Raw genomic sequence first — 13,253 nt, forward strand, 5'->3', positions numbered from 1 at the left:
AATACTATTTCATCAACAAAAACTGTTTTCGAATTCAAAATTTATAAATTTTTCGACTCATTTTAAATATAGTGGTATTGATGAATGTTATCGGCAGTTTCCCAAATTTGAATCGGGTAGGACGAAAGTGAGATGTAATTATTGTAGGGACTCAATTGTCATTTCAGCCAACCCGGAGTTACGTTATAAAAATGAAGTTGATTTCAGCACTTCACACTCAACTCAAAAATCTAAGCAAGGAAAATCATTAGATTCCGCTTCTCTGGTAATCTCTCTGATCGAATTGATTGCGTTTGATTCCGTTTTCTCGCGCTGCTCATACTCTCTTCAATCGTTAATCGGTTTATATTTTCTTATAATTGAAACTATTTTCCTTTCTTCGTGTTTAGTGGCGAGGAACAATCAACGATGGCATCAGATCCGAAATCTCACACATTTGAGGAAGTCGCCAAGCACAATAAGACTAAGGATTGCTGGCTGATTATCAGCGGAAAGGTAATATCATCAATTTTTTTAATGAAATCTCTACTCGTATTGAGCAGAGCTCGATTATGAGAATTTTGATGTGTACATCTTCAATTCGTTTTGGTTCTACGCTGTTTGATTATCACATTGAATTTGGAGTCAATTTAGTCGTACCTTTATGTAGAGTTCGATTTCCGTTGACTGAATTGAATCTCTAGATTAGGAACAGTGACTGTGTTCTACTGCGAATTTCAGTTAATTTATTAGATTCGAGCTCTTTTTTTCAGTTAATTTTTCTTATTTTCTTATTTTTCGTTTTTTTGTCCTCTTTTGAGCTAGAGTTGCTAGATTACACATCCTTAGGTGGTTACTGGTTAGTTCTGATTACTAACTAGTGGAGCATTTAGATAACTCTGAATCAATGTAAATAATGCTTGGACTTGCTGAAACTTTCTTCTTTCATTGGTTAATTTGGAGTAAAAATTTGGGGGAAATCTAATTCTGATGGCATTCTAAAAATTCCAACTATTTGCACTCACTCCAAACTAAGATTCATCCTCAGTGAGTACTGAGTATCATATAGTAATATCTTAGATCAATAGTCTTTGTAGTTTTACTTACAATGTTTATGAAATGTTTAACTTCAATCTGATGATTATTTAATTGATTAAAAATATTAATAATTTGAGATCACTTGTAAACATGATAAATAAACAATAACTTCAAGATGATGCTAAGTAGAGAAGGTTGTCTGGGGGTTTTGGTGCCAGGGCTGCCCCTAGGTTAACATGCTGGTTTTCTTAGCCAACGGTTTTGGGCTGGGACTATTACAAAACGACAAGGGCCTCTTACAGTTTGGCTGTTTTCCTAGATGCAACCATCAGTTCGTACTGTCTCAAATGATAATCATGAATCTAGGAATATTGTGTTCTTGAAGTAGAAAATTAATGTTGATGGCTGGAGTTGGATTATATTTTATTGACAAATTATACTGAAATATGTTGGCCACCGTACTGCATCATGAATATCCGTTGATAGTGTATTTTTTATAGGTTTATGATGTGACCCCATTCATGGAGGATCATCCCGGAGGTGATGAAGTTCTGCTATCGGCCACTGGTAACTTAACCATGATCTAATATGTTTTTCTTAGACGAAGATGATTATATAAAACTGTAAACAAAGACTGAATCAAGAATGCCGTGTGAAATTACTGCCTCTTTCTAGGAAAAGACGCAACCAACGACTTTGAAGATGTTGGGCACAGTGATTCTGCTCGGGAGATGATGGACCAGTACTTGATCGGGGAGATAGACATGGCAACGGTTCCCCTGAAACGAAGCTACGTTCCTCCAGAGCAACCATCGTACAATCCAGACAAGACTCCAGAGTTTGTGATCAAGATCCTGCAGTTTCTCGTGCCTCTCCTGATATTGGGACTGGCGTTTGCTGTCCGAGTCTACACCAAAGAGAAATGAGGGGTTCGAATTGCGGATTTGCATTGCAGCTGTTGGTTAAATTTCCTAATTTTGATTGTCTGTAGAACTAGTTCATGCTGGATTCGAGATGAGATTATCAGGTTGGACTGCTATGTTGTAAGACTATTGCTTTGTGTTGTTTGTGGAAAACGGCTCTTAAAGGCTTTATGCTCAATTTCTCGATTTAATTTAGCGTTATCCTGATCCTAGCCTATTACACTGCATTATTCATGAGTCTTATAATTCCACATCTAGTACTCTGTATTTTTCTATGAGGTCACCGAGTCCAACTTAAATTCTTCCGTTCTTATTTGTTTTAAATACTTACAGTAGTACTCTGTATTTTCTATAATTAAGTTGATTTATAAATAAACAAAATACTCAAATTACGTTAAAACTTAAAACGACAGAAAGTATTTAATCGAAATAAACAAAAAAATCTTAACCGTGTTTTCTAATCCAGTAAGTGTGATGATAATGTGCTTTGCCAATTTGTGAACTAACTAATAGCACTCCGTATGCCCTTAATCATAGTTTAATTATATATATGACGTTTCATCTCTAACCAATAGATAAGAGTTCCAAATTAGAAAACCATTATTGATTCTCTTTTAAAAAATTCATAGTTTAATGACCAAGTTATTTGGCCTAAAAATGATTATGAAAGAAACCATACTAATACAAAAACAATCTTCACAGTATTTGATATATTAAGTCCAATCCAAGTAGCACACTAGAATACAAAAATTCCAAGTTTAAGTTTATTCATAGAACAACATTCCAACTGACACAACACTCATCCCTGAATTCGCGTTAAAACTAGAGCTTGGAAGCTGCCCCCTTGTCCAAAAACCACGACAACTCCCCTTCCGGTGCAACCAGTTGGACCGGAAGCACGTCGGAGTTCGAAACATCACTCAGCGCAATATGTACCGCGTTGGCTTTACCAGCACCCGCGACAACAAGGGCGATGTTCGCAGAGGAATTGATGACCGGGAGAGTGAAAGAGATCCTTTCTGGAGGGGGTTTAGGTGAATCTGTGATGAAGGAAACCCACTTCTCTTTTTCGTGAATGAGAGGGTGTTCGGGGAACAAGGAAGCAATGTGGCCGTCAGGACCCATGCCCATTAGCATAAGGTCAAATTTGGGGAACCCAGTGCTCTCGGATTGATCTATTGTTTTAGTTTTCACCAAATGCTTGAGACAGGTCTCGTAATCGTCTGCTGCACCTTCTGCGGACAGTGCATCATTTATAGCATACACGTTGCCCGTGGGAATTGGCACCTGCACCAGGAAATATAGATGAAAAAGGAAATGCAGTGATACTAAGCCGTATTCCTTTTTGGGATGTCCCGAGCTAAATCAGTTCGAACAAATACACATAATCATGGTTAGGAGGTTGCCAATAAAGAATATACTTATAGGGCTTTGATTGTGCTTTTCTAAAGAAAAAATTTTCTAGCATCCAGTTCTAACTTTAGTATTGCTCTTTTTGCAGATCAGGCGTTCGTTTTCTAAATATTTTGAGGCATCCCATTGTCTATATCTCATCATTAAGGGCAGTAGATAAGTACTTTGCAACTACCAAATTCTCGGTATTGAATCCTCCTTACTAGGCTCTATCTGCAGAATTACCTTGCTATTGTAATTTGTAGTAGTATACAAATAGTCATGTCATTGTAAATGACGAGTGGAGTAGTAAGGCAAAAGCAGTTCGAAGCAGAAACAATAACAAAAAAACAGCAACAAAATCATCAATACATACAAAAACAAGAAAACAAATCCAACCACGTGAAAACATATTCAAAGGGGCAACGTACTTTAAGGCATTATCCGACAATTCAACCACTAGCAAGTAGTGTCACAACAGCTCCAAACCGAAGAAAAAATTACAAACAATAAAAAAAAACACACGATAATCTCATTCAAAGCTTGCCCCATGTGTCAAAACACAAACAAACACCCCCACCAGAGGACCAAATTCAGATTGAAGTTCTTCGAACCAACATGTGCGCCTAAAATCTAACAACCACAAAGAATCATTTCCGCATCCATAGAAATGTAAGAAAGTGTACCTTGGATAGAAACTCATTGTAAGCAAGGAGATAATTACTATCAGGATGATCCTTCGGCACCACTCTCTCATCCACCCAAAACACATGCCATTTTGACCAATCTACTGAATCAATGAACGGCTGCTCCAATAATTTCCTATGATTCAATCACCAAACACGATACCACAAAATACTTCCAACTCCATCAAAATGCATAGTTTAAGCGAAAAGCAAATCAATTCAATATTAACCACAAAGACAAAACAAATCCACTCTAAATCATAAGTTATGATATGTAACAATCATGCCAAAATCATCTTCGACAGATAATCAACAAACATTGCAATTTTTACTAAGAATCATCATTTCCTCGGAAAAATTAGCCAGAATTACGGTTTAATGTTAAAAAATGCCATAAAACACAGTATCACAAACTACTTCAGCTCCATCAAATGCATAGTTTAAGTGAAAAGCTAATCAATTCAATATCAAACCACAAAGACAAAACAAATCCACTCTAAAGTCTGAAGTAAAAATCATGCCAAAATTATCTTCAACGGATAGTCACCAACCATTGTACTTAGTACTCAGAGTCATCATATCCTCAGCAAAAAAAATCATAACTGTTTAATCTTAAAAAGTGCCACAAAACAAAATATCGCAAAATACTTTAGCTCCATCAAATGCATCGTTCAAGCGAAAAGCAAATCAATTCAGCATTAAACCACAAAGACAAGACAAATCCACTCTAAATCATAACAATCATACCAAAATTATCCCCAACGGATGATCATCACCAAACATTGCAATTAGCACTGAGAATCATCTGAAATATACCTAAGAGACTTAACGAGTGATCCGCCGGAGAGAACAACGGTGAACGAGTCCTTCCGCTGCGACGATTTTTTGGATAGATCAGCGGCGTATTCCGCGAGCGACACCGCCAGATGTTCTTCCGTATCGAACACTTTGACTTTGCCCTTGCTCTTCGGCGTCACGATCTCAGCCATGGAAGCTCTGGTTGCTCCGCGCCTCGGCGTGTAGGAAACCGAATTCAATCTGAGACTGAGAGAGGTGGCGGCGAGGAAGCGCGGCGGCGATCGGGTGAGGGATTGATTGGGGAGAGCGGCGGAGAGAGCGCGGAAGGAGGCGGCCATGCGGCGAATATATAGAGAAAGGGGCGGAAACCGGTTGTTGAGAGTGTGGGGTTTGGTGTGATGAGGTGTGGGGGAATATCGAAGACACGTGGTCTTTATTTCAATTTTATAATTTTCCATTTTTGTTTCTTTCTAGGGCTTTGACTTCTGAGCTAGTCGGCAACTTATTCGATGACCTCGCGCACGAGCTTCATGGTTTTATCGCGAGCTAGGTGGTGCTATGTTCGTTGCTCCTGTTCCTAATGTTTTGATTTGCGAGCTTGCTAGTTGGGATCATTGACCAACATTTAGTCTGAGTATGCACGTCAGACTTTAGTCGAGAGCATCATATATAAGTTTAACTTATCATACTATATTTTGAATATTTTTTTAAAAAAATTACAAGCTTTTAACACGTTTAAACTCAAAAACTATTTGTTTATATGAATATCACACAAGTCGAGCTTAAAATTAAGCTCTCGAATATGATTTTCTCGAGAATCACATGGACCAAGCTTGAACTGAGCTCGATAGTAATATTGAAAGGCAAGCTCGAATTATGAGTATGGAGTTGAATCGAGCTCGAATACCTAGATCTTTAAATGAGCGGAGCTCAAGTTGTCTGATACTCTTTCTGTTCGCGAATAGGAGTCACATTCCTTTTCGGCACGGATTTTAAGAAATGTTAAGAAACGTGTGTGGAAGAAATTAGTGGAATATGAGTTCCACTTGTATGTATATTAGTTTTAAATGATATGTGAGTGAAATGAGTTAGTGGGATGTGAGACCTGTTTACCATTTATAGTAATAATGAATCGGGACTCTTATTCACGAACGAATAGAGTATGAGGAGCCTATGGCAAGTGACGCCCGACAAATTTCATATTAAATGAAATATAGTACTATATGCCCTTCATCCCATTGGTGGAGGTTCGATTTGCAAGATTTTACTTCAAAAATAAATATGTAGTGCGTTTAGTTCATGAGATTCAACCCCACAATTTAATTCTAAATAGATATTCATGGAATAATTAATGATAGGTAACCTCTATGATTAAAATAATCTTATAACTCAATTCTAGATTAAATTTTAATTCTATTTTATACTTAAAATAGAGAATATAGGATTGTATCAGTTGATTGAAGCCATGAGGCGTCGATATTAGAGTGTCGTATTATTATTTATTTGGGCCCAAAATTCCTGCTTCAGGCAATGTAAACGGCCCGCGATTCGGCTGGAGCCCAACTAATGAAAGTAGCAACTTCCTTGCTGGTCGTGTCAGCAAAACCCTAATTGCAATTTCCCCTCAACATATAAATCGCCGTTGCGCGAAAAAATCCGCGAGGTGGAGCTGAATATTGACGAGCCAAAATGCAGATCTTCGTGAAAACCTTGACCGGAAAAACCATTACGCTCGAGGTTGAATCGAGCGATACAATCGACAATGTCAAGGCCAAGATTCAGGACAAGGAAGGTTAATTCCCCCCCAAAACTCTCTCTTTACGCCAATCCCTTTATCAGAATATCATCAATTTATGCTTCAACATCGTTTCTACTCTGTATTTTTGTTTTCTGTTTCAGGAATCCCTCCGGATCAGCAGCGTCTGATTTTCGCCGGAAAGCAGCTTGAAGATGGGCGAACTCTTGCTGATTATAACATTCAGAAAGGTTTTTCTTTTCTATTTTTCTATTAATTTATAGTATGTTCTCGTTATCTCTAGATTTCGGATTACGCGATTCAAACTCATTTGTGACCTCAAGATGAGGCAAAAAACTAGTTTTTCATTATTGCATATCATTACACTCAGAAAGGTTCTTTTAAATTTTTTCTGAACGTTTGTTATTTCTGGATTTTGGGACTAGTGAATGAAACTGTTGTATTTTGCCCTAATTTTCTAAACCGCAAGCATGAATTACACGATTCAAACTCATTTATGAATTCAGTATGGGGCAAAAACAGATTTTGATTATTGCATTTTCATTTGAGGCTGCTTAGATCATGGAGAGTGAATTATTTATATGATAATGGATGTATGTGCAGAATCTACCCTGCATTTGGTTCTGAGGCTTAGGGGTGGAATTATCGAGCCGTCTCTTATGGCTTTGGCTAGGAAGTATAACCAAGACAAGATGATTTGCCGCAAGTAAGCTTTCCTGTTGTTTAGCTGGTTGTATTAATTCAGTTGAAATGTGGGTTTTTTTAGCTGTTTTTTTGATGATTCTGTAAATCTTGAGATGTATGGTCAGTTGAACTGTGTGTTCATAGCTGATTATGTATGATTCAGTATATATTGAGACGTATGGTTTCTTGAATAGTTAGTGGCCTCATTTGTGTGGTTGTGATAAGGTTGGAATATGATCTGACGTGCACTGATATCAATAGTGGTTGGTGAAAAAACATGCTTAGATTACTTTGTTTTTAGTGCTATAAGCACCTACAAAGTATTTGGAATCCAATTTACCCGAATATTTGATCTTCTTCAGATTAAGATAGAATGATACAAATTTGTGATTGTTAATAATCTGATTAGCCTAACCAGTGAATTCAAATATCAATTTAATCTCAAAACAAGGCTTGACAACTTGCAAGCATTTACATGTATGATCATCGTTATTGTCACATATATTTCCATAGTCTTTTCATTATCTCAAAATAAGGCCCTTGACATTTGAGAGGAATGTTCAGTCATTTGTTCAGTTTAAGGATGGTAATTTACCATAGAGCCTCGTTAAAAGATTGTTTATCACTATGTATTTTGGTTCATCCCATTCCCTTTTCATTTTATGTTCGCACCAGCCTTCATCACATCTTTTCTCTAACAGGAACCCTCCTATCCCATATTTGTCAACTTTCTATCTAGAATTTAAATTGTATTACTCAGATCATGATATTTTACACCTTTTCATTTTATGTTCGCACCAGCCTTCATCACATCTTTTCTCTAACAGGAACCCTCCTATCCCATATTTGTCAACTTTCTATCTAGAATTTAAATTGTACTACTCAGATCATGATATTTTACACTTGAAACTGCAGATGTTATGCTCGCCTGCACCCTCGTGCTGTCAACTGCAGGAAGAAGAAGTGTGGACACAGCAACCAGGTATGATGCCTCGAACATGTGCATGGCACCTTGCTGACATTTTGAAGTGTGTCTAATGGTTACTTTTTTCTGCAGTTGAGGCCAAAGAAGAAGATCAAGTAGATTACTAGATGGATCAGTCTTGTTTTTGGTTTGTTCATGAGACTTGATCTACATAATGCAAGATTTTGCTAATGTTCTGAATTTTGATGATGTAGATTCAACTACAATGAGAAAGACTTCATTTATCATCTTGTTATAGTATTGATTACTTGAGTGTGTTATATGCCTTAGTTCTTTTTCCTGAATAACTAATCCCTCTGTGTAGATGTCAAATTTTTCTTTTCTATTTATCCTGGAAAAGATGTTACATTTCATTTTTTTTAAAGTAAATTTTTGTTAACACTTTTAATTATTTCTTCTCTCTTTATTATTCCTACTTTTGCCTTTTTCTATTATTATAATAAATTATTTTTTCTAACATTTCCCAAAGCCTTGGGATGATAGGAGAATTTTTTCTGTTATGAACTTATTCAAATGGGTGAAATATTGGCTTTCAAGGGTCGAACTTTATGCTTTAATTGATTATATATCGATATGGAATTTTTTGGGGTATAATTCATAAATTTCGTAAAATTAAATCGTTGCGAAAATGGATTATAAGAAAAAAGGTTAAACTTGTAATGTTATTAACTAATTAATTGATGTTCAGATGTAACTCATCTCCAATTTGAAAACAACTATAATGTCGCATATATTTCCAGTTGAATTGGGAAGAGTACTTGACGTCTTGACCAATTAATCTATTTTTATAGCTTTTTTTAAAAGGAGAAGTAATGCTTTTTCGTAGCTTAAATATGTTAATCGACCAGCTCATTGATTTCTTTATTAAGTTACATCATAGGAAATTTGCCTCATTTGCTCAGTTAGTTATGAATTGTGACTCATTTGCTTTATATAGCTTTTAATTTGAATTTTACCCTGCCAAATTGTTCAATCAATTACAAAAGGCTTTTCTCTTTTTATAATTATATAGCCACGGAGTACTATTTTTTATGCACTAACTGGAGTAACAGAATGATGAAAAAAAAGCAGAACGGTCAAAGTAAATGGAGTGTTATAATAAAGCCATAATTGTGGGGAGGATAATATATGATTTTGTCGGCAACAAATCACTCAAAGGAGCTCAAATTTGATACATGTACTGTGCCAAGTAATAATAATGAAGTAATTCTTTTTATATTATAAAAATATTTTTTAACACTTAATTAATAACAATATTACTAAAGGTAACATTTTTGTGAAAGAAAAAATAAATTACCAAAAAAATGTAAAAATATATTCGATAATAGTAATAAATATTGAATAAATGTTATATAGTTTAAATTAATTTATATTATAAAATAAAATGTACTAATAAGCATCGTAAAAAAAATATAACTTGCTAAAATATTAAAATAAAATCTCCAAATGATTTCTTTATAAATATGTAGAATTGTTTGTCATAAATCTAATTAATTATGACATAATAATTATATACTTTTATTATTTATTTTATAGATTATGCGTGTAAGATAATTTTATTACTATTGTAATTCCAATATTAGCCGTTGCACTTACAAAGAAATACTAGTATACCTCAAGTTTTGTTGCATTCCTATATTCATTCCATAAACATATATACCTAGCAAAGTAAATATTATTCCATTCACACAATTATTTTATTTCTAATTTCATTATATTCCCACTTTATTATTTCCATTAATTTTTACCAATGACTTTATATAATATTTAGAAATGCTAATTATAACTCCTCGTGAAGGTGGAGGGGCTTATTTGTGTTGGTTTTATGTTGAGGGCATTTGGCAAGTGGATAGAGAGATTGAATAAGTAAAGAAAATGGAAAGGTCATAATTGAATAGCACATGAAATATATTATGCTTTTCCACCAACAAAACGCATTACATCTTATTATGACCATGTCTCATTTTGACTTATACACAACCGGCGGGTATTCCATTTCTTCAATATCACAAGTGACTCACTAATATAAATTTATTTGTCACATTAACTTAAATTAATATACCCAAAATTTAATGCTACTTTTTCTTTAGGTCTAAATTAATAGGTTGATTTATACTGCAAATTATAAATTTTTAAAAAATATTTAATTAAACTCTAAAACTATCCACTTAATATCAACAATATATTGCGTTCATATTTTGGGTTCGGAAATGTTGATGTAATTCGTCATTTATATTAGGGCATAAAGCATGTCGCTTTTGTGTCATGTCATGTCATTTATATAAAAAACACGATGCGTTCAATATTTTTTTTGAGCCGAAATGGTGACATAATTCATCATTTGTTAAATATTAGCGCGTAAACATGTAGCTTCTTCTTGTCATGTCATTTGTAAAACTAAAATAAGATGCTTGCGCGGTTGATTCCACCTACGTAGCAGATAACAAATTAGAGATTTTATCCTCTCTTTGATTGTTGCTTTTGTTTCGTGTCGTATCAAATGCTCTATATGTTTGCGAGAGATAAACAAAGCATTATTTACTCTGACAAGATCTAGTGTGAAAGGACTTTGAACACACTTCCAATGCACACATATTATGTTGGTCGATCGTGAAAAGCATGACGCGTATGCGATAATCAAGTATGGATCAACCAACACAACTTATTTTGCTGATGATGAAGTCGGTTCTAGCTCGGCAGCCACCCACGACAGACTACTTATCTCAAAGTCCACCACCTCAAGTCTAAGATTGCAAAATCGACACGCTTCTATTTGCTAAAAACAACTCTAGGACCAATTCTTACAAAATTTCATAAAAAGATTTGGACACACTCCCTCAATAGAAAAGTAATATAATTATGATATTTTATATTTCATTCATATATCTATTTAATTTTCAAGTAGCTTATTAGCTTGATTATATAATTTAGAGTTTTAATTAATTTATTAAAATTCTAGAAATATTATAATATGGCAAAACCTTTGATCTTTTCTTCCAGAAGTAGAAACCCCACTGCCTTCGCGTATACATTAAGAAACCCATCGCAAACGCGTGTATAAATACGCCTCCATTTCTTCTTCATCTTCATCTCTTCCAAAATCCCCAAATCCTCCATATCATGACCTGCAACATCCCCAAATCCCTAACCGATTCCGCTTTGACGCGCTTCAAGCTCGCCGTCTCCGCCTCCGATCCCTGGCCCTTCTCCCTCTCCTCTTGATCTCTCTCCTCTTCTTCTGCTCGAAATTGTACATACAAATCTCAATTGCCATGGGAAGCAGCGGAGATCTGAAGAGCGGCGGCGGCCATCACCTCAGTTTTCATCTCCAGCACGGCGGCGCGGGGCGGCGGGGCATTCCGAGGGGATGCGTGGCGATTACGGTGGGGCAGGGCGCGGAGCAGCAGCGGTTCGTGATCCCGGTGATGTACGTGAACCACCCGCTCTTCACGGAGCTGCTCAGGGAGGCGGAGGAGGAGTACGGCTTCGATCAGAAAGGCGCGATCAATATCCCCTGCCACGTCGAGGAGTTTCGCCAGGTTAGAGGCTTGATTGACCAGGATGCGACGTCGAATCACCACGTCCATCACCACCACCACCACCACGCGCATCACCACCAGTTTTTGTGCTTCAGAGCTTGATCGGTAGTGGTTAGCAGGTTATGGTTGTGAATTGATTGTGAATTTTCCTTTTGATTTTATGGTTTGATTCATAGATTTGATCTTGAAGGTGTGAGTTTTACAAGTGTTAAACTATGATCCGATTCGTATCCAATCAAAAGTTTACGACAAAACACACAAACGGAGTTTGGATTTAATCGCAATTTTCCGATGATCTAGTCGCCTCATCGATGTTTTATAATTGAATGATAGTATCATTAGACGATATAATATATTCACCATATGATTTATTGGCTAATATATCAAATGTGCAATTTTATCAAATTAATTGTGAGATAATTGAAAACAATTCTTACCTTTTTTATTTTCTAACTAAATTACAATAGTAGTACGTTATAGGGTGGAGTAATATTAAACGAATTTCGTGTTATTTACAATTTTCCCAATTACATAAATCTCATATCACAAAATGTTACAAAATCTCGAACTCACTTTGACGACATGTTAGTTTTAATTCGTTAGCAAACATATTCTCCATAAACACTCAATTTCATGCTTAGCTCATCTAGAAAGATAAACATTAATATTTAATGGAATTTTATTTTTTAAAAGTTAATATTTCACAATCTACTTACAAATTAGCCAACAAACTTGGAAGTTTGAATTAATTTGCAGTTATCCCACAATCTAGTAAATGTTTTTCAATTATACGACGTTGTTTTGTGTATTAATGGATAACATCATTCGTCACTTGTACGTCTGCGTATGATTTTTTTTACTATCAAGAATGTACTAAAAGGGCAAACATATTGTCCATACATAATTTTACTGCCAATGTTTAGCTTAGCTCATCCAGAAAGATAAAAATGGAATTTTATTTTTGAAAAGTTATTACTATGATAGTTTGAGAACACATAATCAATCGTGCCATGTGCAAATCAAATTAAATGCATATGATTAAGGTTTGAAATTTTGTTTACGTAAAGAAGTAAAGAACCGTACTTGTAGACTTTTAAGTAAGGAATAAGATACCAACTACACGCACCTACGCTTATGTGATGCGGCGAATTTATTCACCCCAATAAGAGCATCACGAACGGGGGAGTGTTTTTCACGGCTTGAGGAACGAGTACGAAAAATTCACGCGTTTGAGGTGGCCATTTTAGGCACACTTTCACACGAAGGCGTGCATGATGTATGCAGTGGCGGAGCCAGAAATTTTACGGTGAGGGGCCCAAACGACCATTGAAATTTGTGTTCAGTGCTAATGAGATACGGAAACAGCTCGAACATAAGCAATATAGAAAGCCACACGTGAAAAATAGATGATGAATTTGTTAGAATATACTATAACACCAATTTTACTAATAATAATATGTTTACATATTTATA

The 13,253-nt window shown here is 35.6% G+C and overlaps 3 protein-coding genes and 1 pseudogene across 3 annotated transcripts; 3 read left to right on the plus strand and 1 right to left on the minus strand.

Moving 5' to 3' along the window:
• The first annotated feature begins 127 nt into the window (after window positions 1–127).
• LOC125212460 (cytochrome b5-like) lies at window positions 128–2,135 on the plus strand. The gene is made up of 4 exons (XM_048112642.2): window positions 128–265; window positions 390–495; window positions 1,518–1,584; window positions 1,693–2,135. The coding sequence occupies exons 2-4, from the start codon at window positions 409–411 to the stop codon at window positions 1,941–1,943; spliced, it is 405 nt and encodes a 134-aa protein (XP_047968599.1). The 5' UTR covers window positions 128–265; window positions 390–408; the 3' UTR covers window positions 1,944–2,135.
• A 484-nt stretch (window positions 2,136–2,619) lies between these two features.
• On the minus strand, window positions 2,620–5,234 carry LOC125212459 (putative 6-phosphogluconolactonase 4, chloroplastic). The gene is made up of 3 exons (XM_048112641.2): window positions 4,835–5,234; window positions 4,019–4,154; window positions 2,620–3,227 (listed from the first exon to the last, which is right to left on the minus strand). The coding sequence occupies exons 1-3, from the start codon at window positions 5,152–5,154 to the stop codon at window positions 2,763–2,765; spliced, it is 921 nt and encodes a 306-aa protein (XP_047968598.1). The 5' UTR covers window positions 5,155–5,234; the 3' UTR covers window positions 2,620–2,762.
• A 1,192-nt stretch (window positions 5,235–6,426) lies between these two features.
• Window positions 6,427–8,501, plus strand: LOC125212461 (ubiquitin-ribosomal protein eL40 fusion protein). The gene is made up of 5 exons (XM_048112643.2): window positions 6,427–6,608; window positions 6,716–6,802; window positions 7,176–7,278; window positions 8,172–8,238; window positions 8,314–8,501. The coding sequence occupies exons 1-5, from the start codon at window positions 6,506–6,508 to the stop codon at window positions 8,338–8,340; spliced, it is 387 nt and encodes a 128-aa protein (XP_047968600.1). The 5' UTR covers window positions 6,427–6,505; the 3' UTR covers window positions 8,341–8,501.
• A 2,757-nt stretch (window positions 8,502–11,258) lies between these two features.
• On the plus strand, window positions 11,259–12,042 carry LOC125212463 (auxin-responsive protein SAUR32 pseudogene; annotated as a pseudogene).
• Window positions 12,043–13,253: the final 1,211 nt, after the last annotated feature.

The sequence above is a fragment of the Salvia hispanica genome, chromosome 3 (genome assembly GCF_029641045.1).
Source record: "Salvia hispanica isolate PSC_SH4W2 chromosome 3, Shi_PSC_v1, whole genome shotgun sequence".
Taxonomy (NCBI): domain Eukaryota; kingdom Viridiplantae; phylum Streptophyta; class Magnoliopsida; order Lamiales; family Lamiaceae; genus Salvia; species Salvia hispanica.

Bases quoted from the DNA above. Each gene is read 5' to 3' on its own strand.
- LOC125212460 (XM_048112642.2), top strand. From the start codon at position 409: ATGGCATCAGATCCGAAATCTCACACATTTGAGGAAGTCGCCAAGCAC. The intron at 496-1,517 runs GTAATATCATCA...TATTTTTTATAG, and splicing joins GGCTGATTATCAGCGGAAAG to GTTTATGATGTGACCCCATT. The intron at 1,585-1,692 runs GTAACTTAACCA...GCCTCTTTCTAG, and splicing joins AGTTCTGCTATCGGCCACTG to GAAAAGACGCAACCAACGAC.
- LOC125212459 (XM_048112641.2), bottom strand. From the start codon at position 5,154: ATGGCCGCCTCCTTCCGCGCTCTCTCCGCCGCTCTCCCCAATCAATCC. The intron at 4,155-4,834 runs GTATATTTCAGA...ATTGAATCATAG, and splicing joins TCACTCGTTAAGTCTCTTAG to GAAATTATTGGAGCAGCCGT. The intron at 3,228-4,018 runs GTACACTTTCTT...TTCCTGGTGCAG, and splicing joins ACAATGAGTTTCTATCCAAG to GTGCCAATTCCCACGGGCAA.
- LOC125212461 (XM_048112643.2), top strand. From the start codon at position 6,506: ATGCAGATCTTCGTGAAAACCTTGACCGGAAAAACCATTACGCTCGAG. The intron at 6,609-6,715 runs GTTAATTCCCCC...TTTCTGTTTCAG, and splicing joins CAAGATTCAGGACAAGGAAG to GAATCCCTCCGGATCAGCAG. The intron at 6,803-7,175 runs GTTTTTCTTTTC...ATGTATGTGCAG, and splicing joins TGATTATAACATTCAGAAAG to AATCTACCCTGCATTTGGTT.